Genomic DNA, 19,972 nt, shown 5'->3' with positions numbered 1-19,972 from the left:
TCTAGTTTGGTCGAGCCCTAACCGAGTGCTGACGTGGCAAGTGGGCGAGCGAGGGTTCTTGGTTCGAGAGGCAGGATGGAAAGAGAGAAGTGTGGGCGCTGGAGGTGAGCGCACGGGGTGTTCTGTTGTGTGTTCTAGTAGTTCAGAGGTGGATCTCTCTTGGTTTCTCTGGTTTCTTTGCTAGTGTCCATGAATGGACTGTTTGACCGCTACAACGTGGCACCTAAAAGTCTTTTGGTATATTCTACTCATATTCATTTCATAACCTATGGCGGGAAATTTCTTAACCTAAGGGCGGGAGCGATGGTCGCGCCGGCGGTGGATTTGCTGCGGAATCCACTGGGCGCCGTGCGAGGCGTCTTCTCCATTGCAGCCATGGCCGCTTCTCCTGCTCCAGCCGCAACTTTGGAGCTCTCGGGGGGCGACTGGGGCGTCAAGGGAGTCTTCGACAAGTTCTTGTACGAAGAAGGCGCCATTGCTCAGGTTTGCTTTCTTCTTTTTACTTCTTAGCCGGGCTGGAATTGAATGCCGCTGCTAGGTTCCTCACATTGGCGATTTGGCTCGTGATTCTATTCCTTCTGGCTCGCTGGTTCGCTTCCGGGGAATGGTACATTTTTCCGAAAAAAATTGTTTGCAAACTTTTTATCTATGTTTCTTACAGATCCAAGATATGTTCGATGTGGAATACTATGTTGGCGCTTACAAGGTAATGCTCTTTCTCTTGAGTTTTTTATTTTTCAAGGTCCTCTATCGTGATTTATGTTACAGGATTGCAATACTTGGCAAACAAACAAGTACACCGACAGCCCAGTTCCGCAAGATACCGAGCAGCAAATCTGGGATCGACGGCTGTTTATTGCGTTCCAGTAAGTTTTCACTTTCTCAGGGCTTTCAACTTTTCTTTGAGTGTTTGTAGATCCCTGGTGAAAATCAATGGATGAAAAATAGATGGCATTCAAATGCTGTACAACCGGATGCAACTAGCCAGAGCTTGAAGCGCAAACGTGAGAAAGTTTTTTATGCGTTTAAATGGATATTCTTATCATATTTTTCTTTTTGCAGAGCATGGACTGTGACTCTCCAACGAAAGAGCAGAACTCGTGCCTCGTCAAGGTCGAGAATTCCGTTTTCTTTTTTCTGAGACTTAACCACTGCCTTTTTTCTGCCAGATTTACGATGGAAATGATGGGGACTTGAAGTTGAATGACATCGCAGAGTTTGTTGGTATCGTATGGAAAGAATCGGAACTGGTTTCTAGCTCGACTTCTGATTCATCAGCTTTTGCTGAATCCTTGATGAAAGATGACACCTCCTTGCAGTTACCGTCCAGCACGGTAAGAAGCTCATTTCCATTACCTCTCTGACTTTGATATCTCAAGGTTCCTCGACTTCACTGTATTACCATGAGAAAACTTTCAGCTTACAGTATTCCTAGTCAGCCGGGTGCTTTGGCGGATATATGCTCCGTGAGGGAATCTCTTCTTTGTAAATTACAATCTGTTCTCGGTGAGGACAGACTCGCCGCAGAATATTTACTCTTGCATCTTCTGTCAAAGGTATGCACAATTTAAGGTGTTTTTCTTGGTGTTATTCTGACTGTGATGCTCAGGTTTATAGCCGTGTAGAGCCCTTGGCTGTTGGGAAGTTTTCTCTCAACTTTAGCGGGTGTCAAGCTGGTGCCGATGGTTCCGTATCACTCGTTACCTCTGCAGTCGGGCACGCGATATCAGTACTTCGTCCCTGTTCACAAGTGGTGCCGCTGTCACTCCAGGACTTGAACTCCTGTCTGATCGCTCCACGAAAAGATTATGCCACCAATCGGTACGCTTCTTTTGTTTTCTCTTTTCATTCCGGTCTCACTTGCTATAGTTTCATGTATAGATTGGTTACCGGTGGTTTACAACTAGCAAGCGGCACGCATCTTACGTTAGACGAGACTGCTTTGAACACAGGAAGGCTGAACGAAACCGGTGTCAAGAATTTGCAGAGCTTGAAGAGCGTCATGGAGTCTCAGAAAGTAAGTCTTGTCTTGCTCATCTCTTACGTGGTATGCTGATGTTTTCGTTCGTTTCAAAAGGTCGACTACGATTTCCAGTATTATCAGATGGAAATGCCGACAGATTTGCCCGTGTTGGTGGTTTCTTGCGGCAAATCGAGGATTTTACCAGCTGATGCGCTCGTACCTTTAAGGTGCAGCGCGGAAGCGGCACGTATCCATGCAGAAGCATCGGACTTGTCGAAATGGCGTATTTATTTGAGCAGTGCGCGGGAGGCCGACCACGTTATCGAGCCTTCAATGCAGAAGGTATTCTTTTCTCCAGTGTCTTTCTCCTTCCCGAGTTCTAACTGTTGGCTGCCAGATTCTGGAGGAAGATCTTGTGGCCGCACGCCAGAAGGATAGAACTGTAGGATCTGAAACGTTTCACAGGTATAGCTCTCCTTACTCCGAGTCGAGAGTAACAAAATCCTTGTTTCTCTTTGTGCGTAGATGGTTAACAATGGCTCGCCTGTTATCCTTGAGCTATGGCGAACGAAGCTTGACGAGGGAGAGATGGGAGATGATGAAGGAACTCGAAATGAGGTGTGCCGCGAGATTAAGAGAAACTACAGCGTAACAATTCCTAAGAATGGACCTTTGTGGAGTTCAAATGATCATCATTAACATCCTTCTGGAGCTCAATTAGATAAAAAAAAAAAGATAGAATCTTTATCTTTACCATTTAAAATTTAGGTTTTCGAGTTTAGTTAGCAGTAACCTTTTCCTTTTGCCTCTTCTATATAAACTTGCAACAAAGGTTTTTGGGGAGATGAGGATTTTAGTGTTCGTGCTTGCAATCTTGGCTCTCTGCGCGTGTGTGTTTGGAAGGTCAATTCCTCAGCTTAGGACCATTTATATGGGAGATTCAATCTTTGATGTAGGAACTAACAAATACGTGAAAAACTCAGTTTCGCGTTGTGACTTTGTTCCATATGGGGAAACACAGTATGCCAAACCATCTGGGAGGTGTAGTGATGGATTCATCATCCCAGATCTGATAAACAAGGCCCTGGGTTTGCCCTTTTCCAGGCCATTCCTGGGTTTGAAAGCTGAGAGCCAAGTTTTTCCTAGTATCAACTTTACATCTGATGGTAGTGGATTACTCGACTCGACTTATTCGGACTGGGGTGTCGTGCCATTTAGTGAGCAGCTAAAACAACTCAGGGAATTCTCCATGAAGATCTCCAAGAAGAATCTCAATGACTTTGTTGTTGTGATCTCTTCTGGTGGAAATGATATCGCAGCAAATCTTCAAAACATTATGGATGTGGACTTGGAAGGGATGTTAATGTCATTAGAGAAAGGTTTGCAACAACTTTACGAGTATGGTTTTAGGAAGATCATCTATTCAAGCGTTGGGCCGCTAGGATGCTCACCTATTGTTACTTCAGGAGGAAATTGCGTGAGTGAAATCAATAATTTGGTAGAGCAATTCAACACACAGGCTCGGGGGATTGTTCTAAGGGCAGCAGAAAGATTACCAGGGATGAGAAGTGCATTCATAGATGGTTACTCACCAATTAAATCTTTTGTGGAGAACCCAATCCAATTTGGATTCAAGAACGCAGGAGGTTGTTGCCCTAATTGCCTCTCACATGAAAATACATTGAGCGGTCTGTGCAAGAATCCAAGTGATTATGTCTTTTGGGATATGATACATCCCACAGAGCACACATACACTCTCATTGCTAAAGAATTCATAGAGCAGATGAAAAGAGTGTTATAAAATTACCAAAACAAAAATGTTTTGTTATTCCTAAGCTATTATAATTTTTCATTTATTTTTTATATTTATTTTGCAAATAAAAAGAATTCAACCATATTTGAATATGAAACCTTCAGTTTATGTAAACCTTCATGTTAGGAATTGTGGTCGTCTCCTTCTAACCCCAGAGTTCGATCTCCACTTCCGCAGAAAGAAACGGATGATCAATTGTGCTGCATCTTGTTGAACGCGTGGGACTCCAAGGTACTGCCGATGCTTGACTTGGATGACAATCCAACGACTGAGTCCATTTGGGATTCGGAAGACTCAAAGATCATCGAGCAAGAATGCTTCAGGGACGTGTGGAAGCTCAAGGTGGAGCCTTTTCCAGTGTGAGGGAAGACAGGCTGCTTTGGTGCTTGGGAACCTGGTTTCCTCCTCTACGTTCTGGCGCTGCTGCTCAAGGAAAAGCAGAAGGTACTGCTGCTGGCCAGAGGGGGATCTCTCTATTACTTCCTGCCGGATGGTAATGGAAGATACCGAGTCTTGCAAGACTATCAGGACGTATGTGGAAGTGGAACTTGAGGTAGATTCGGATATATGTTTCTTGGTGGACATGGAGCTGAAAAACATCCCTCTTTTCATCAGCAAGGCACTCTTGGTAAGCAGCCCAACGAGAGAAAACTACAAGGACTACCAAAAGGACACGAAACGCAGGACTTTCTATCTCTCCGTATGGTCGAGCAATGAGCTGAGCCCTCTCCAGAAAGAAGTCCTCCCTGACAAAGATCTGGAGGCCTCAAGACGGGCAATCCGAGAGAAGTCTTCCGTCGCTGGAACCTTGGAGTCCATCACCAATTGGGTGGGAGACGTGATACTGAGGAGCTACTATACAGGATGTTTTACACGAGTGCCTCCAGTACATCAGTGTCTCCAGTTACAAGACGGCCAGAGGCGGCTGATCTTCACAAAACTGCATGGGCATCAGTTGCTCCAAGGTTTCATTATGTGCCAGAGACATGACTTTGAAGATCTGAAGGCTGGAGTGGTGAGCGAGCATTTCAGGCGGTCGACATAGGACCCGTCGTCGAAAGATCAAGATTTGTGAGGTGTTTGCGGGCAAGGGTGGCTCAGCTTGTGAAGAAAGGTTGTGTCCGGCATTTGATCCACTTTCAGGTCGTCCAGATACCATGCCTTGCTCAACCTGGCGAAGTTGAAGAATTCCAGATACGATGCGCTAGAGAATCCCATTGACAGCATGTACACAGAACGAAAGGTGGTGGCAGTTTTACAGGTTTTCCATCTCGTCCAACTCAAAGTGATGCAGAAGTTTGGAGCTGACAGTGTTGAGTTCTACATGGTCACTCAAAGTCAGTATTGGCTGGGATGCGGAGGTCCCAGTCGGATCGTAGATAGTGTTGGGCGACACACAGATATTCTTTTCTAAAATAGTTTCCGAGAAAACGTTTTTGGTGGTTTTTAATTTCTCCAAAAGTGTACATATGTTTTGTAGAAAGTATCCTCGACGGTTTGACAAGGTTGTGATTTGTCACCCCGGGACGTCATCGTCAACGCTGGTGGTTCTCTATGCATACACTTCGATAGTTGACCGTCCAAAAAGGAGTGACATGCAACTTGACGCTTCCCCTTGTCAGATGGGCTGTCGTGAAACTCGATCGGGGCAGACTGGCTGTGCACTTTGGTGCGGATTTGGCACTCGAACTCAAGAGCCGTATTAACATGTCGTCTCGACATGACACCAAGTCTTGGGAGCGTGGAACCTGGAATCTTTTTCCTATGCTGACAGGAACGTCCCGCATCTTCCGAGACTTGAAACTCTTCAAGCTTGAGCGACTTGAGCGAGGGATTGAGCGAGCTGAGTACCTGGGGAGTAACTGGAGCGTGGAGGGAGGCAGAGGCTCAATTGCATTGCATTCATAAAGTCTTATACTTTTCCATACTATTCAGCTTTCAATTTGATTTAGCACAATGTTCTAAAACAGTTAAAACTCTTTTTGGGCTAATTGAATATGCATATTTATGTATTCCTTTTCTATATTCTATACATTCACAATATGAACACTGGACTCTGAATCCGCCAAAACATTGCAAACTTTTTGTTCCTCTTACAATTATTGGGACATTACCCTTTTTACCGGTTTAGGGCACAATTAGGGCTCCTATTTCCAAGGGAATGTTTGGGAGGAAAGGAGCACAGCTGTGCGTCGAGCTCTTGCACACGGAGGAAGATCAGCTGTCGCGGTTCAATGTGAGCTTCTAGATGGCCTAGATTTGCTCTGCTTATACCGGCATTCTTGTAGAATGATCTCTTCGAGCAGGTTTTGAACGAGACGAGCGAGCATTTCGAGCAGCTCGAGGCCAGATTGACGTAAGTGAGGCGATTTTCTGGCATTTCGCGTTTGCCTCTCGATTCCTCTATTGTCTGATCTGTGAGAATTTAGACAGGAAAATGCATGAAGAAGGATTGGACGCTCAAACCACCAAGAATGCGGACTTTTATGGAGGATTAACGCATCACACGAGCATTCTTCGTAATAAGCGATGCCTTCTAGCTTACATGTTTGTGCTTCTCTCTCCGTTCTTTTTTCTTTTTTCTTGGTTTCTTTTTCGTTCTTGAGTCCTAAATTGTCTTCCATTTTATTCTTTCCAGCTACCATCGAGCTCAAACGGTTCAGAGACTACGATGGCAACTTGGTGCTGTGCTTCCAGATGATATCCAGAGCAAGCTGAGCTACTCGGAAAATAATTATTTCAAGCAGTATTCAGATTCTCTGGGGGTTTATATGTCGAGCATTGATCTTGATCTTTCAGTGGTATGTTTTTTCATGTTTATCTGGAAGCCTTTTTCTTACTATTTCATTTATCGTATGCAGGATTTGTCACCACCAAAAGATCCTTACATTCAAGTGAAAGTTTTGGAGAACGTCGGAAATGTGTACTTAGACGATCAGTCAACGTCGCTGCTTCGGAACTCGATACATTTGATTAAACGATCAGAAGCAGAACCATTGATTTCGCAGGTAAGACTCTTATGCCTTTAGATTCTTTGATCCTCAATAGATTTTTTATTCTGCAGGGTCTCTTGGAAGAATTTATTGACTAGTGTTTGCATTGATTCTGGGACGCTGAGATGCTTCCCGGCTAGTGATTCTTGTTTATATGAGACCGCTGAGGGGCAAGCACATTGCTTTCCAAAAACCAGGAATCTTTCTACGCTGTCATGGAAGTTCCTCTCGCTCTGAGTGGCAGTGTAAGCTGCTTGCGCGCCTTGACAATGGTTCTCCAGCCACTCTTGCCGATATCATATGCGAATGTGGCCAACACAGAGCCCTTCAACAGGGAAAGCTGGTTCACGCACATATATCGCGGCAAGGATTGGACGGAGGCACATTTCTAGGCAACAGGCTCATTGAGATGTATCTCAAGTGTGGTTCTGTAGCTGATGCTCGACGAACACTCTACAGTATGCAAGGGCAGACAGTAGTAACTTGGACCGTGAACATGGCAGCTTTCTCACAGCATGGTTACTGCAAGGAAGCTATCCGGTTACTCAGAGAGATGCAGCTACGTGGTTTCCAAGTCGACAGGGTGGCCTTCGTCACAGCTCTCGGTTCGTGCACTACTTGCGGATCTCTCGTAGATGGGAAGCAAATCCACGCTAACTTGGTGGAGTATGGACTGGAAAGGAACGGCAGGGTGGGCAGTGCGCTCGTAAACATGTATGGAAAATGCGGGGACTTGGACGCTGCCTCAGAAGTCTTTGGTAAGCTCGATCCTTTGCATGTAGCGGCCTGGTCTGCGTTGCTTGGAGCTTATGCTAACTCTGAAAACGACGCTGTGCAGGCTTTGGAACTCTACAAGAGAATGCAGCTGGAAGGTGTTCGTCCGGACAGCGTTACGTTTGTCACCTGTCTCAAAGCCTGCACTGTCGAGGGAGCCTTGGGAGATGGCAGAAAAGTTCACGCTCATATACGCGAGTTGGGGCTGGAGACCGACATTTATGCGGCAAATGCTCTCATCAACATGTATGGAAAGTGTAGAAGCCCCGAAGACGCCTTCCAGCTCTTCAGCAGGATGGAGAGTCCAAACGTGGTTTCCTGGACGTCCGTCATCGGGAACTTTGCGCAGTATGGTCACCTGGGAAGAGAATCCGTGTTACTGTTCCGGAAGATGGAGCTCGAAGGGATCCGTCCGAACTTGATCACCATGGTGGCCGTGCTGAGAGCTTGCAACTTAACAGATGGGAGACAGGTCCATGGATATGTTTTGGAAGCTGGAATGAGTTTGGATACCTCGCTGGGAAATGCTCTCGTGGACATGTACTGCAAGACCGGGGGTGTTGACGAAGCCGATGTAGTGCTCCGTGAGATGCCCAAGCGGGACGTGATTTCCTGGAACATTATGATATCGGGGTATGCTCAGAGTGGAGACTGCAAGGAAGGACTGAGATGCCTTTGGCGAATGCAGCAAGATGGGCTTTCGCCAACCAAGGTGACTTACGCTACGTTGCTCAACGCGTGCTCGAGCGAAGAAGACTTGGGCGAAGGCAAGTCTATCCATCGCAGCGTTGTCGACATGGGACTCGACCGGGACGAGGTTGTCAAGAGTTTCCTGCTGGGGATGTATGGAAAGTGTGGCAGCCTTGAAGACGTGAAGCGAAGTTCCTGTGAAGTTCACGAGAGGAACACCATCGCCTGGAACACAATAATCGGAGCCTATGCTCGGTACAGCGATCACTTCCAGGCTTTGCGGAGCTTCCAGCAGATGCAGCTCGAAGGCGTCAAGGCAGACGCGGTAACGTTCGTTCTCATGCTTGGGACTTGCAGCAGTCCAGCACACTTGGCTCAGGGGATCCTGCTGCACGACTGGATCTCCCAGCTTGGATTCGAGTCCATCATCGTCCACAACTCTCTCACAGCGATGTACGCAAAGTGTGGCTCCCTGGACGCCGCACGAAAGATGTTCGAGGAGATGCCGTCACGGAACAGCGTGTCGTGGAACTCACTGATGTCGGCCGCGATTCAGCACGGCTGCCATGCCGACGCTCACAAGTTTTTTCAGAGGATGAAGCTGGAAGGCTCGAGACCAGACGAAGTTACGTGCATCAGCATGCTCGACGCTTGCACGAAGCAAGCAAATGCCAAAGAAGGGAGCAGCATCCACCAGATGGTCGTGGAGAGCGGCTTCGACAAGAGGACCGGCGTTGCAAACGCGCTCATCTTCATGTACGCGAAGCTTGGCGATCACGAAGCAGCGAGAAACGTCTTCGATGCCATGGCCGAGAGGAACACCGTCTCCTGGAACACCATCCTCGCGGCTTACGTTGAGAAGGGCCTCAACCGGGACGCGGTGGAGATGTTTTGGAAGATGGACGTGGCTCGAGACAAAGTCACGTACGTTGCTGCTCTAGACGCGTGCTCTGGCCTCGCGGGAGGCCTCGCTCACGGCAAACTCATCCACGGCTACATGCTCGATCACGGCTTCTCCAACCGGCTCGACACGGTAGCAGCCACGGCGCTCGTCAACATGTATGGAAAGTGTGGCAGCCTCCAAGAAGCGCGGAAGATCTTCGACGGGATGCTTCACAGGGACGTGGTGACTTGGACGAGCTTGATCGTGGCCTACGCGCAGCACAGCGAGATCGAGCAGGCGCTCAAGCTGGTGAAGATCATGGAACAGGAGGGAGTGAAAGTCGACGACGTTGTGTTCTTGAGCATCCTCTCGGGCTGCGACCACTCGGGCCTCCTCGAGGAGGGGTGCAAGTACTTCGTCTCCATGATCGATGACTATGGCATCAGTCCCCGGCTGGAGCACTACAACTGCATCATCGACGTGCTGGGACGAGCTGGGCATTTGGATCTCGCCGAGAAGCTCGTGGATCGTCTCCCGTCTCGATCGGATAGCAAAGTCTGGATGACTTTGCTTGCAGCGTGCCGGATGCATGGGAATCCGGAGAGGGGGAAGCGTGCTGCTCGTCGGATCACGCTGCTGGATCCATCCATCCCGGCTGCTTACGTTGTTTTGTCCAACATCTACACACAGACTCAAGCTTCTTGATACATGGTTTTAAAAGATGGTAACATTTTTCAATCGCCCTTTAGAAAAGGTCTCACGAAAAGGAAAAATAGGCTGAGGACTATAAAGGGGACAAACAATGTTAGGGTAGAACAATTCTCCTTTTATTTCTAACTTTGTTTATGGATACAGAAGACGATTATGTTCCCATTCGAAAGCGCAGGTTTGCCAAGCAACAACGTTTGCTACAAAGGAAGTCACAGAAGATCGAAGGCCAAAAGAAGGAAGAACCCAAGTCATGCGCTCCTCTCTCTCTGCTGGAGAAAGCATCACTCCTCCAGCACGAGAAGCAACAGGAAGGAAGACCTTTGCGCCCAAGTGAAGAGCTCCAAAGGCAAGAAAAGGATATGCTAGATAGATTGAACGACGAGAAGAGAATGCTACTGCCGGTGAGCGAGATTAGTAAGGGGATCAAGTATACCGAGCCCATGCACACGGGATGGACGCCACCTTCGCATGTTTCCGAAATGGGCGCAGTAGAGATCGAGGCGATTCGGAACAAGCTGCATATCCTGGTTGAAGGTGAGGACGTGCCACCGCCAATTCGGAGCTTCAAGGACATGGGTCTCCCGAAATCAGTCTTGAGAAAACTTAAGGAGAAGGGTGTGAAACACCCAACACCAATCCAGGTTCAGGGTCTTCCAGCGATCTTGTCCGGGAGAGACATGATCGGGGTGGCATTCACAGGCTCTGGGAAGACTCTTGCGTTTGTTTTGCCGCTGATTATGTTGGCTCTCGAGGAAGAGGAGAAGTCGAGGCTGAAAGGTGGCGAAGGGCCGGTAGGGTTGATCCTGTGCCCCTCCCGTGAGCTTGCGAAGCAGACTTTGGACGTGATCGAGGAGTTCGTGTCGGTGGTGAACTCGTCTCGTTGCTGCCACTTGAGGGCAATGCTGTGTATCGGGGGAACTGACATGAGGTCTCAGCTGGAGGCGATAAGGAGAGGAGTGCATATCGTCGTGGCGACTACAGGGCGACTTAACGACATGCTAGAGAAGAAGAAGATGAATTTGGAGCGATGCAAGTATCTGACTCTAGACGAGGCGGACAGGCTCTGCGACTCAGGATTCGAGGACGACATCCGAAAGGTGATGGATCACCTCAAGTTTCAGCGCCAGACGCTGCTCTTCTCGGCAACCATGCCCCGGAAGATCCAGGAGTTTGCGAGGGGCGCTCTTGTCAAGCCCGTGGTGGTGAACGTTGCCAGGGCCGGAGCTGCATCTCTGGATGTTGTCCAACAAGTGGAGTACGTGAAACAGGAGGCCAAGATGGTCTATCTCCTCGAGTGCTTGCAGCAGACGCCACCGCCTGTGCTCATCTTCTGCGAGAGCAAAGGCGACGTTGATAGCATCTACGAGTACCTGGTGCTCAAAGGCGTGGAAGTTGTGTCGATTCACGGTGGCAAGGATCAGGAGGAGAGGCAAGACGCAATTACTAAGTTCAAGCAAGGACGCAAAGATGTCCTGGTTGCAACTGATGTTGCTTCCAAGGGACTCGACTTCCCAAGCATCCAGCATGTCATCAACTATGACATGCCTAGCGAGATTGAGAACTATGTTCACCGGATCGGAAGGACTGGGAGGTGTGGAAAGACAGGTATCGCCACCACCTTTATCAACAGCAAGCAGAGCGAGAGCACGCTCTTGGATCTGAAGTATTTGCTGCGGGAAGCGAAACAGAAAGTTCCTGCGTTCTTGGAATCGCTCGAGGACCCCAGCACATCCATGGTAGAGGTTGGTGGTGTTAGAGGATGTGTTTACTGTGGGGGACTTGGCCATCGCATGGGAGACTGCCCAAAGCTTGATCAGCAAAAGAGCAGGGACATAGCTAGAAGAAGGCACACCAATTATGATAGATGAGAATTGTTGCTAATTGTATTTATAAGTAAATAAAATATAACAAGAAAAACTCCAAAAAAAAAACTCAACAGTGTTCCCATCTAAAATTACATAAATTGTCTGATCTGTGACAACGAGAACTTTGTAACCAACAATACCTGTCACAAACTGTTCTTTCTAAAATCTTCTTTTGTCTTCAAATCTTTGACTCTCCTCATTTACATTTCCATTGTATTTGGCATTATAATAGTTTAAGACACAAGGCATAAAGTATTTCATCTTAGCCATATATTTGAGGGGATTTTAGCTTCAAAGCTGCTGATTTGAGAATAGACGAGAAATAAACTTCTTATTAGCATTATCGAGTTCTCCCATATATAATACAACTTAAATTTTTTAGAAAACGTTCTATGGAATTTCTTAAAGGCAATTTTCCTCTTTCTAGTTCTATCTACGATCAGAAAGATGAACACTTTAAAGTATATAGCCTAGAAGATCACGATCGTGTGTGTTGATCAACCAAGCCAAGACAATCGTTAGAATCCTAGAGCGACTACATTTGTCTCACCTTCTCGCCCCAGTAGCGACTTGTTTGATCCAAGACAGGGACCTCGCGAGGGTGAATCGCCATGACCAAGCACGATATCGTGGCTTGAAACATCCGGTGTTGGAGAGGGCGAAGATGGAAGAAGAACAATTGGTCGTGACATGGAGCCACGCTCTCAAAAACCTGCCCTACGTCGGAGTAAATAAGTATCTCTTTTTAAAACTATTTAGTGTAACGTAAGATTTTGCCCTAAGTCAGCTTAGAATATACCACTTGCCACGATAGCAGACACGTAGATATCTTTACTCTGCGTGTAGTGCCACGTATGATCTCTCTGGCTCTGGGGCCTAGGTTTGACCAAAGAGAGGCGAGAGGGAGAGAGCTACTGTTCGCTCTTTCGATCGTGTCTCAGCTATCTACGCACGACCAGGGCGCACTGCGCGGCCCGAGTATCCAGCTTTGACATTCCGGCATTCTTGCGCGTCATGGATCGATCGCCTCCTCTCCTTCTTCTTGATCGCTTCCTGTGATCTTCCAGCGGCAATGCCGGGGATTTCTCCTGACGAGTGATAGGCTAGGAGCATCGGTTGGGAGAGCGGCTCGAGCAGGGAAAGCAAAATGGGGAAGAAGGTCTGGAGCGTCGCCAGGAGCGTTCTTGGATTGCGAATGTGTTCTTGGACATTCCCGGCCGATTCCGAGGGCTTTCCATCCGACGAAGAATGGGATTTCCAAGGCCGGCCGGCAACGCCGGCACGATCATCCATCAAGGTATGCTTCTTAGAGCTAGATCCAAAGCTCTCCTCTGGATTAGAAGCATTCCTCCTTTTCGATCGAGAAGATATTTATCATAGTTTTCTTCTTTCTAGTCGAGTCGAGCTGTGGGTAGCGTTCTTAGTTGTCTCTCTCTCTTCTCTTTTTTCGCGATCTTTGATCGTTCTTTGTGTGATTCCTTGCAGAGTTCTTGCCCGATCTGCCTGGAAGCTATCAAAACCGGGGTTGGACAGGCACTCTTCACAGCCGAGTGCTCGCACACCTTCCACTTCTCGTGCATTGCGTCCAACGTGAAGCACGGCAACATGGTGTGTCCCGTGTGTCGATCCCGGTGGAAGGAAGTTCCATGGCACGGCCCTCTTCCAGACACGAACAAGCCCAAGAGATCCTCGACCCCGCCGCCGCCACTCATCATCCCACCACCATCGCCGCTGCCAAGTTTCAACGAGCTTCTCCGCCAAGAACAACAACAACAACACGAGGAACAGGACCCCGTCATACGAATCATTGACGAGTCGATCGCAAACGCCAATGCCACTCAAGAAATCAGTCGAGCGTCGCCACCCTCGAGGCAACAGCAGCAGCAGCATCAAGTCATAGAACCTCTCGTTTACGACGATGACGAAGCTCTCGCCAACCAAGGCTCTTGCGACGATGAGTTTCCAGAAAATGTGACTTCGTCCGAGCAAAGATCCAAGCTCGAGCTCAGCGCTTACGCAGAAGTTGGCAGCGTGTCATTCTCGGAGCAGCGGAACAGTTTCAACGTCCTGGTTCACGTCAAAGCTCCGGAGCTTCTCGATTCCGGGACAGAACCAGCAGTCTTGGATCGAGCGCCGATCGATCTAGTGACAGTCCTGGACGTGAGCGGAAGCATGGCAGGGACAAAGCTCTTGCTCCTCAAGCGAGCAATGGCGTTTGTGATCCGCAACTTAAGCTCCCGGGACCGTCTCTCGGTGGTGGTGTTTTCCTCGTCGGCAAAGAGGCTCTTCCCGCTCAAGACTATGGTGGAGGAAGGCCGGCAGTTCGCGCTGCGAGCAGTGGAGACGTTGGTTTGCACCGGAGGAACGAACATTGCCGAGGGGCTGCGCAAAGGATCGAAAGTTTTGGAAGAGAGGCAGCACAAGAATCCAGTCGCGAGTATAATGCTGCTCTCCGACGGACATGACACTTACTCGCTGGGAACTCGGGGCCAGGTTTTCAACTCCTCTCCAAGCTCCAGCTTCCACCGTCACAAGCTACTGTCACGACGATTGAGCAACACCGGACAGATATCGCCACGCATTCCAGTCCACACTTTCGGATTCGGAGCTGATCACGACGCTGCGACCATGCACTCCATTTCTCAAGTCTCGGGAGGAACCTTCTCGTTTATCCAGGCAGAAGGTGGCGTCCAGGACGCTTTTGCTCAGTGCGTCGGGGGACTTCTAAGCGTTGTCGTCCAGGACGTTCAGCTGGTAGTCTCCACGAACGTTGGAGGATGTGAAGCCGGAGGGTCTCGGATAACGAGCGTTCATGCTGGCAGCTACAGGAGCTCGGTCGTGGAGGATTCGTCACGAGCAACCGTGAAGCTGGGGGATCTCTATGCCGACGAGGAACGAGACGTTCTTCTGGAGATTAGGCTCCCGGCACTCAACTTCAGCCTCAAGGAACAGTTTATCCTCGAAGCTAGGTGCTCTTTCACCGATCCAGTGCGTGGAGAGAAGCTTCACACTGCGTCCCGGAAGCTCTCGATCGCTCGTCCGGATTTCGTGAGCGCCAACCGGCAACATGTTAGCGTGGAAGTTGATCGACAAAGGAACCGGCTGCTGGCAGCAAAGACGATCTCCGAGGCTGGTTTTTTGGCAGATTCCGGTGACATCGAGGCAGCTCAGACGTGTCTTCGAGCAACTCAGCAGCTAATCCAAGCCTCGCTTTCGTTGCAAGGTGGTGACAAACTCTCCAAGGCGCTTGAGTCCGAGCTTGGAGAAATCCAGGAGAGGATTGGAAACAGGCAGCTCTACGAGAGAAGTGGTCGAGCATACATTCTCTCGGCTCAAAGCTCGCATTTCTCACAGCGAGCCACGACGAGAGGATACTCATACAATCGAGACTATCAGACGCCTTCCATGACTGGAATGATTCTACGCTCGCAGCAACATCCGGGCTACAGTAGCTCACCTCTTAGGAGCTAACTATCCAATGGAGGCGAAATTTATATTTCTCCAACAGATGCATGTCCTCGGTTTGAGATTGACGAGGTACGTTGTCTACAAGATACTTTCTCGTATTCTTTTCCTTCTCTAATGGTTAGAGAAAATTTTACAGGCCAAGCTAGTCTCTCTAGCAAAACTTTGGCTCGGCGACAGGAAAACAAAGGGATACGATAGAAAAAAGTGTCAGCTAGAGTATCAGGGTTCCAGGGATTTGTGATGGATCGGATCGGCTCCAGAGGGAACTTGCCTCTCGGGTTGGATGGCATTGAGCTGCTTGCTGGAAGGATCGTCCTTGAAAGTTCGAGGTGGGATAGAACGAGCTGCTGGGATAGCATTTATGGAAGAAGTTGCTGGACCAGATTGAGAAGAATCCTTGGAAGAAGTTGCTGCTGGAACTGAGATAGAATCCTTGGAAGAAGAAGAAGGAACTGGGATAGAATCCTTGGACGAAAAAGCTGCTGCTGGAACTGGGATAGGATCCTTGGAAAAAGAAGCTGCTCCTGGAACTGGGATAGAATTCTTGGAAGAAGAAGCTGCTGGTGGAAATGGGATGGAGTCCTTGGAAGAAGATGAAGTTACTGGGATGGATTGAGATCGATGCGTCAAGACATCGTGGTGAGGCTTGCCGACGGCCGAGTTCCAGCACGCAACGAAGTCCTTGAGGCGCTGGAATGGATCTTCCGGTCCAGTGGGAACTTCTCGCTCGAGGTGGTGATTGCCGGAGGGTGGCGCAGGGATCCCGACGCCGAATTCTTTGCGGCAAGCCGCCTGACTGATCGAGTTTTGGTACTGCTTTGGATCCGAGGGGCCGGAAGGAATGAGCCTCTCCGGCTGTTCCTCGCGATCGCGGAGAAGAAGTTTACGCGAAGTTCCTGGATCTGGCAACGAAAAAACCAACGAAAGTTAAGATCGATACTGGGCGATCGAGAGTGGAGGGAGCTGCTGCTTACCTCGAGATTCCAGAGCGTAGCAGCATAGCAAAGCCATGAAGAAGAAAAGGATGAGCGAGTGGAGCTCTAGCGCCATGGAAGGAGAGATTGATGGATAGTGGTATGTTAGCGATCGATCTGGGCTGAGATGCCATCGCGCTGGATTTAAATGGTGGCCAGCCGGAATTTCCGTTGCATGGAGAGCATGGGAGGGTGTTAAACGGTAACGAAACGCTCGCCACAGTGGGGAGATTGTGAAAGCAAGATGCGCCGCCTCGCCGGATTAGTTATAGCAGTTTTATAAAGGAAGGGAATGTTTAGCGCGCGCCCAAGAACCCTAAAATTAAAACACTTTTGCGCGCCAAATTTTAACTTTGTGGATTTTAGGGTTACTTGGTTTTAGGGTTCTTGGAGCTTGGTGCGAGGGGCGCCTGGCTCCATGCTCTTGCGGCGCGCTCTTCTCAGGCGATACAGGACGATTCCCAGCTTGCGCGAGGTAGGAGGTGTGAGGAGGAAGAATGCCGCTGGGCGGCGCAATCAGGGTGCGTCAGGGCAGCAGGACCCGATCGGGGTCTACGATCAGCTCCGCGGGGATGGAATCATGCCCAGCAATGCCGTGATTCTTGCGGCGTTGAAGGCGTGTACCAGCGCCAGGGATTTGGCCACAGGGATCAGGATCTTGGGCGAGATTCTGGAAGAGCACGGCAGCGATGGGAATGGAGAAGAGAAGAAAGGCTTGCACATCTTTGTGGCCAACACGGTGCTAGACATGTTCGCCAAGTGCGGTAGTCTGGATCGCGCTCGTGAGTTCTTCGAGAAGATGCCGAATCGCACAGTCTCGTCGTGGAACACGATGATTATGGGATTTGTCCAGGCCGATCAAGGGGAGTTGGCTCTCGAGTTCTTCGCCGAGATGCAAGAGAAAGGCTTCGTTCCGGACCCTCGGACGTTCGTTGCGGCTTTGAAAGCCTGCACAAGCCTGGCTCTCAAGGAGCAAGCCAAGCAGGTGGATGGAAATCTCGTCAAGGTGGAAAGTTTGAAGAGAGGAGCGGCTTTACACTCCGAGCTCGCCAGCCGAGGCCACGAAACCAACATCTACGTTTCAAGCACACTGGTGGACATGTACTCCAAGTGTGGCAGCATGGTCCAGACGAAGAGGGTCTTCGATCGAATGCAAAGGCACGACGTTGTGTCATGGAACGCGATCATCACCGGGTACGCACAATCTGGAGATGCCAATGAGGCTTTTAATCTCTTCTCTGCCATGCAGGAAAGAGGCTTCCAGCCCGACGCGAGAACTTTTGTCGCTGCGCTCAACGCATGCTCGACCTTAGCAGCGGCGGATCCGAGAACAAAGCTACGAGAGATTTGCCTGGAGAGAGGCCGAGCCATCCACGCTCAGCTCTCGAGTAGCGGATACGAGCATGACATCTTTGTCGCCAACACGCTGCTGGACATGTATGCCAAGTGTGGCAGCGTTCGTGAGGCAAGGAGAGTATTCGACTGCATGGAAAAGCGGGACTTGGTGACTTGGAACTCGATTATCATGGGATACGCAGCTTGTGGAGATGGAGAGACTGCTCTCCGGCTCTTCACTAGGATGCAAGACCAAGCAGGACTGGTGCCCGACTCAAGAACTTTTGTAGCTGCCATCAACGCTTGCACGGCTATAGCAGCCAGAGAAGATGCCACGGAAGTGGGAGGAAGGCATGTCAAGGCAGAGAGTTTAGAAAGAGCCCGGAGAATCCACTCGCAGGTTTCGAAGAGCAGCTGCGAACTGGATATGTTCGTCGCGAGCAGCCTCGTCGACATGTATGCGAAGTGTCGAAGCATGGAAGATGCGGGCAAGGTTTTCAACAGGATGCCTCGACACGACTTAGTTTCCTGGACAGCAATGATCTGGGGGCATGCTGAGAGTGGAGATGGCGACTTTGCTCTCTCCTCGTTTGCTCGAATGCAAGAGGAAGGCTTTGTTCCCGACGGGAGAACTTACGTCACGGCAGTGAACGCTTGCACGAGTCTAGCGGCCAAGGAAACTGGCAAGCAGGTTGACGGAAGAATAGTAAAAGCTGAGAGTTTGAAGAAGGGACTGGAGATCCACACCCAACTTCGCAAAGCTGGCTATGAATCCGACATGATCGTCGCCAACAATCTTCTCGACATGTACGTGAAGTGCGGAAGCGTGCCCGATGCTCGGCAGCTGTTTGAGAGGATGAAGCTCCGAGACGTTGTTTCGTGGACGACGATGATTTGGGGGTGTGCTCAGAGTGGAGAGGCCGACTTGGCTCTCCAGTACTACGCTCGCATCCGAGAGGAGAAGCTGGTTCCAGTTACGCCTCCAATCTTCGTAGCAGCGCTCAAGGCCTGTGGAAGATTGCCCGACTTGGAGGCCGGGAAGAACGTCCACGACGAGATTCGCAAGGCCGGCCTCGAGAACGATCGGCTCGTGGTGAATTCTCTCGTGGCTTTCTACGGGAGGTGTGGAAGCATGGTGGAAGCACAGCAAGTTTTCGACGCTTCCACGGCAAGAGACTTGGTAACTTGGAGCACTCTCATGGCCGGATACAGCCACCAATGCGACGCAAAGCAGGCTTTTGAGCTGTTCGAGAGGATGCGAAGGGAAAACGTGAGGCCGGACACGATCACTTTCGTCCACCTCCTATCACTCTGCAGCCATGCCGGCCTGGTCGACGAAGGCAAGCTCTACTTTGAGATGATGAGCCGGGAGTTCTCGATAGCTCCGCTGCTGGAACACTACACCTGCATGGTGGATCTCCTGGGTCGAGCCAATCAGCTGGAGAAGGCCGTGGAGATGCTGGAGACGATGCCTTTCAAGCCGGACACGACGGTGTGGATGTCCGTGCTCGCCGCGAGCCGGAAGTGGAGCAACGTGAGAGTTGGGAGGCTTGCTTTCGACTCGGTGGTGAGCCTGGACGACAAAGACGCTGGAGCCTACTCGCTCATGGCAAGCATCTACGCGAGCGCGGGGATGTGGGAGGAGAGTGGCGAGATCCGGAGCTTGAGAAGGGCTGCTCGAGCTTGGAAGAAGCCGGGGCAAAGCTGGTGGATCGATGGAGCTGGGACAGTGCACAGGTTCTCGGCGGGAGACTCGAGCCATCCTCAGGCGGAAGAGATCTCCGCGAGGCTCAAAGCAGTGACTTTGAGGATGAAGGAGGAGGGGGGATACGTTCCAGACACGAAGAGCGTCGTGCACGACATATCCGAGGAGGAGAAAGAGTCGGCATTGTGTGGACACAGCGAGAGGCTCGCCATAGCTTGCGCGCTTGTCAACTCGGTGGCCGGGACGGACATAAGGATCTCTAAGAATCTCCGGGTTTGCGAGGATTGTCACAGGGCGACGGCTGTGATCTCCAAGCTGGAGCGACGGACCATCGTGTGTAGAGACTCGAGTCGGTTTCATGTGTTTAGAGATGGAGCGTGCTCCTGTGGAGAATTTTGGTAAAGAGCTTAGGCGATAAAAATATTTTTGAAACATCCATGTACATCGTCAAACAGTAGATTTTGTTAGAGCAGTGCACTGAATGGATGAGTTCTCCATTAATCCTCGATGAACTTCTTTCAAACACTTCCTAAAATGCTCTCTCACATTCTAAAAAATATTATGAATTTAATTTTAGTTGAAGAATGATTTATAATGGTTTAATTTAACTTGTTCACAAAAATAACCATTATTTAAGGTATTTCATTTATTTTTGGTTTTTTTTTGCAATATTGGATCCTCTTTTGTAGAGCTCTTGCAAAAGGATCTTATATAAATTCAAAATAATATTTGAGTTTTGAATTTAGAATATATTGTATTCTGAAGTCTAGTTCAGTATCAAACTATAATAATAATAAT

At 49.5% G+C, this 19,972-nt stretch overlaps 9 protein-coding genes across 11 annotated transcripts; 8 read left to right on the top strand and 1 right to left on the bottom strand.

The window, feature by feature from the left end:
* The first annotated feature begins 280 nt into the window (after positions 1 to 280).
* Positions 281 to 981, top strand: LOC112350718 (mini-chromosome maintenance complex-binding protein-like). The gene is made up of 5 exons (XM_024687432.1): positions 281 to 483; positions 539 to 607; positions 662 to 706; positions 769 to 866; positions 917 to 981. Exons 1-5 carry the CDS (start codon positions 304 to 306, stop codon positions 939 to 941), a joined length of 417 nt encoding a protein of 138 aa, XP_024543200.1. The 5' UTR covers positions 281 to 303; the 3' UTR covers positions 942 to 981.
* On the top strand, positions 932 to 2,806 carry LOC112350717 (mini-chromosome maintenance complex-binding protein-like). Its single transcript, XM_024687430.1, has 9 exons — positions 932 to 1,004; positions 1,063 to 1,113; positions 1,170 to 1,334; positions 1,380 to 1,556; positions 1,610 to 1,821; positions 1,882 to 2,017; positions 2,078 to 2,305; positions 2,361 to 2,428; positions 2,489 to 2,806. The coding sequence occupies exons 2-9, from the start codon at positions 1,066 to 1,068 to the stop codon at positions 2,613 to 2,615; spliced, it is 1,161 nt and encodes a 386-aa protein (XP_024543198.1). The 5' UTR covers positions 932 to 1,004; positions 1,063 to 1,065; the 3' UTR covers positions 2,616 to 2,806.
* Position 2,807: 1 nt separating this feature from the next.
* LOC9660887 (GDSL esterase/lipase 6) lies at positions 2,808 to 4,139 on the top strand. Its single transcript, XM_002982347.2, has 2 exons — positions 2,808 to 3,440; positions 3,903 to 4,139. Exons 1-2 carry the CDS (start codon positions 2,808 to 2,810, stop codon positions 4,137 to 4,139), a joined length of 870 nt encoding a protein of 289 aa, XP_002982393.2.
* Positions 4,140 to 5,928: 1,789 nt separating this feature from the next.
* LOC9660886 (DNA replication complex GINS protein PSF1) lies at positions 5,929 to 6,925 on the top strand. Its single transcript, XM_002982346.2, has 6 exons — positions 5,929 to 6,012; positions 6,065 to 6,132; positions 6,210 to 6,323; positions 6,415 to 6,577; positions 6,638 to 6,784; positions 6,841 to 6,925. The coding sequence occupies exons 1-6, from the start codon at positions 5,938 to 5,940 to the stop codon at positions 6,865 to 6,867; spliced, it is 594 nt and encodes a 197-aa protein (XP_002982392.2). The 5' UTR covers positions 5,929 to 5,937; the 3' UTR covers positions 6,868 to 6,925.
* On the top strand, positions 6,912 to 9,854 carry LOC9660885 (pentatricopeptide repeat-containing protein At3g09040, mitochondrial). Of its 2 annotated transcripts, XM_024687417.1 has the most exons (2): positions 7,403 to 7,527; positions 7,608 to 9,854. In XM_024687417.1, the coding sequence occupies exons 1-2, from the start codon at positions 7,486 to 7,488 to the stop codon at positions 9,819 to 9,821; spliced, it is 2,256 nt and encodes a 751-aa protein (XP_024543185.1). In that variant the 5' UTR covers positions 7,403 to 7,485; the 3' UTR covers positions 9,822 to 9,854. The 2 variants fall into 2 exon arrangements, with proteins under 2 accessions (XP_002982391.2, XP_024543185.1); XM_002982345.2 differs by having other exon boundaries at positions 6,912 to 9,854.
* A 38-nt stretch (positions 9,855 to 9,892) lies between these two features.
* Positions 9,893 to 12,791, top strand: LOC9660884 (putative DEAD-box ATP-dependent RNA helicase 43). The gene is made up of 3 exons (XM_002982344.2): positions 9,893 to 11,673; positions 12,281 to 12,419; positions 12,585 to 12,791. The coding sequence occupies exons 1-3, from the start codon at positions 9,962 to 9,964 to the stop codon at positions 12,789 to 12,791; spliced, it is 2,058 nt and encodes a 685-aa protein (XP_002982390.2). The 5' UTR covers positions 9,893 to 9,961.
* LOC112350715 lies at positions 12,597 to 16,479 on the top strand. Its single transcript, XM_024687421.1, has 3 exons — positions 12,597 to 12,989; positions 13,178 to 15,229; positions 15,297 to 16,479. The coding sequence occupies exons 1-2, from the start codon at positions 12,840 to 12,842 to the stop codon at positions 15,161 to 15,163; spliced, it is 2,136 nt and encodes a 711-aa protein (XP_024543189.1). The 5' UTR covers positions 12,597 to 12,839; the 3' UTR covers positions 15,164 to 15,229; positions 15,297 to 16,479.
* LOC112350703 (flocculation protein FLO11-like) lies at positions 15,360 to 16,087 on the bottom strand (the record flags this gene model as incomplete). The annotated part of the gene is made up of 1 exon (XM_024687366.1): positions 15,360 to 16,087. A coding segment is annotated over one exon (708 nt), but the record flags the coding sequence as incomplete, so codon positions are not given.
* Positions 16,480 to 16,500: 21 nt separating the features above from the next.
* On the top strand, positions 16,501 to 19,675 carry LOC112350712 (pentatricopeptide repeat-containing protein At3g24000, mitochondrial-like). 2 transcript variants are annotated; one of them, XM_024687416.1, is made up of 2 exons: positions 16,501 to 19,050; positions 19,169 to 19,386. In XM_024687416.1, the coding sequence occupies exons 1-2, from the start codon at positions 16,553 to 16,555 to the stop codon at positions 19,269 to 19,271; spliced, it is 2,601 nt and encodes an 866-aa protein (XP_024543184.1). In that variant the 5' UTR covers positions 16,501 to 16,552; the 3' UTR covers positions 19,272 to 19,386. The 2 variants fall into 2 exon arrangements, with proteins under 2 accessions (XP_024543184.1, XP_024543183.1); XM_024687415.1 differs by having other exon boundaries at positions 16,513 to 19,675.
* The last annotated feature ends 297 nt before the right edge of the window (positions 19,676 to 19,972 follow it).

The sequence above is a fragment of the Selaginella moellendorffii genome, unplaced genomic scaffold, assembly GCF_000143415.4.
Source record: "Selaginella moellendorffii unplaced genomic scaffold, v1.0 SELMOscaffold_53, whole genome shotgun sequence".
Taxonomy (NCBI): domain Eukaryota; kingdom Viridiplantae; phylum Streptophyta; class Lycopodiopsida; order Selaginellales; family Selaginellaceae; genus Selaginella; species Selaginella moellendorffii.
Note: the sequence above shows the minus strand (reverse complement) of the source record. Positions and strands in the feature narration are given on the sequence as shown.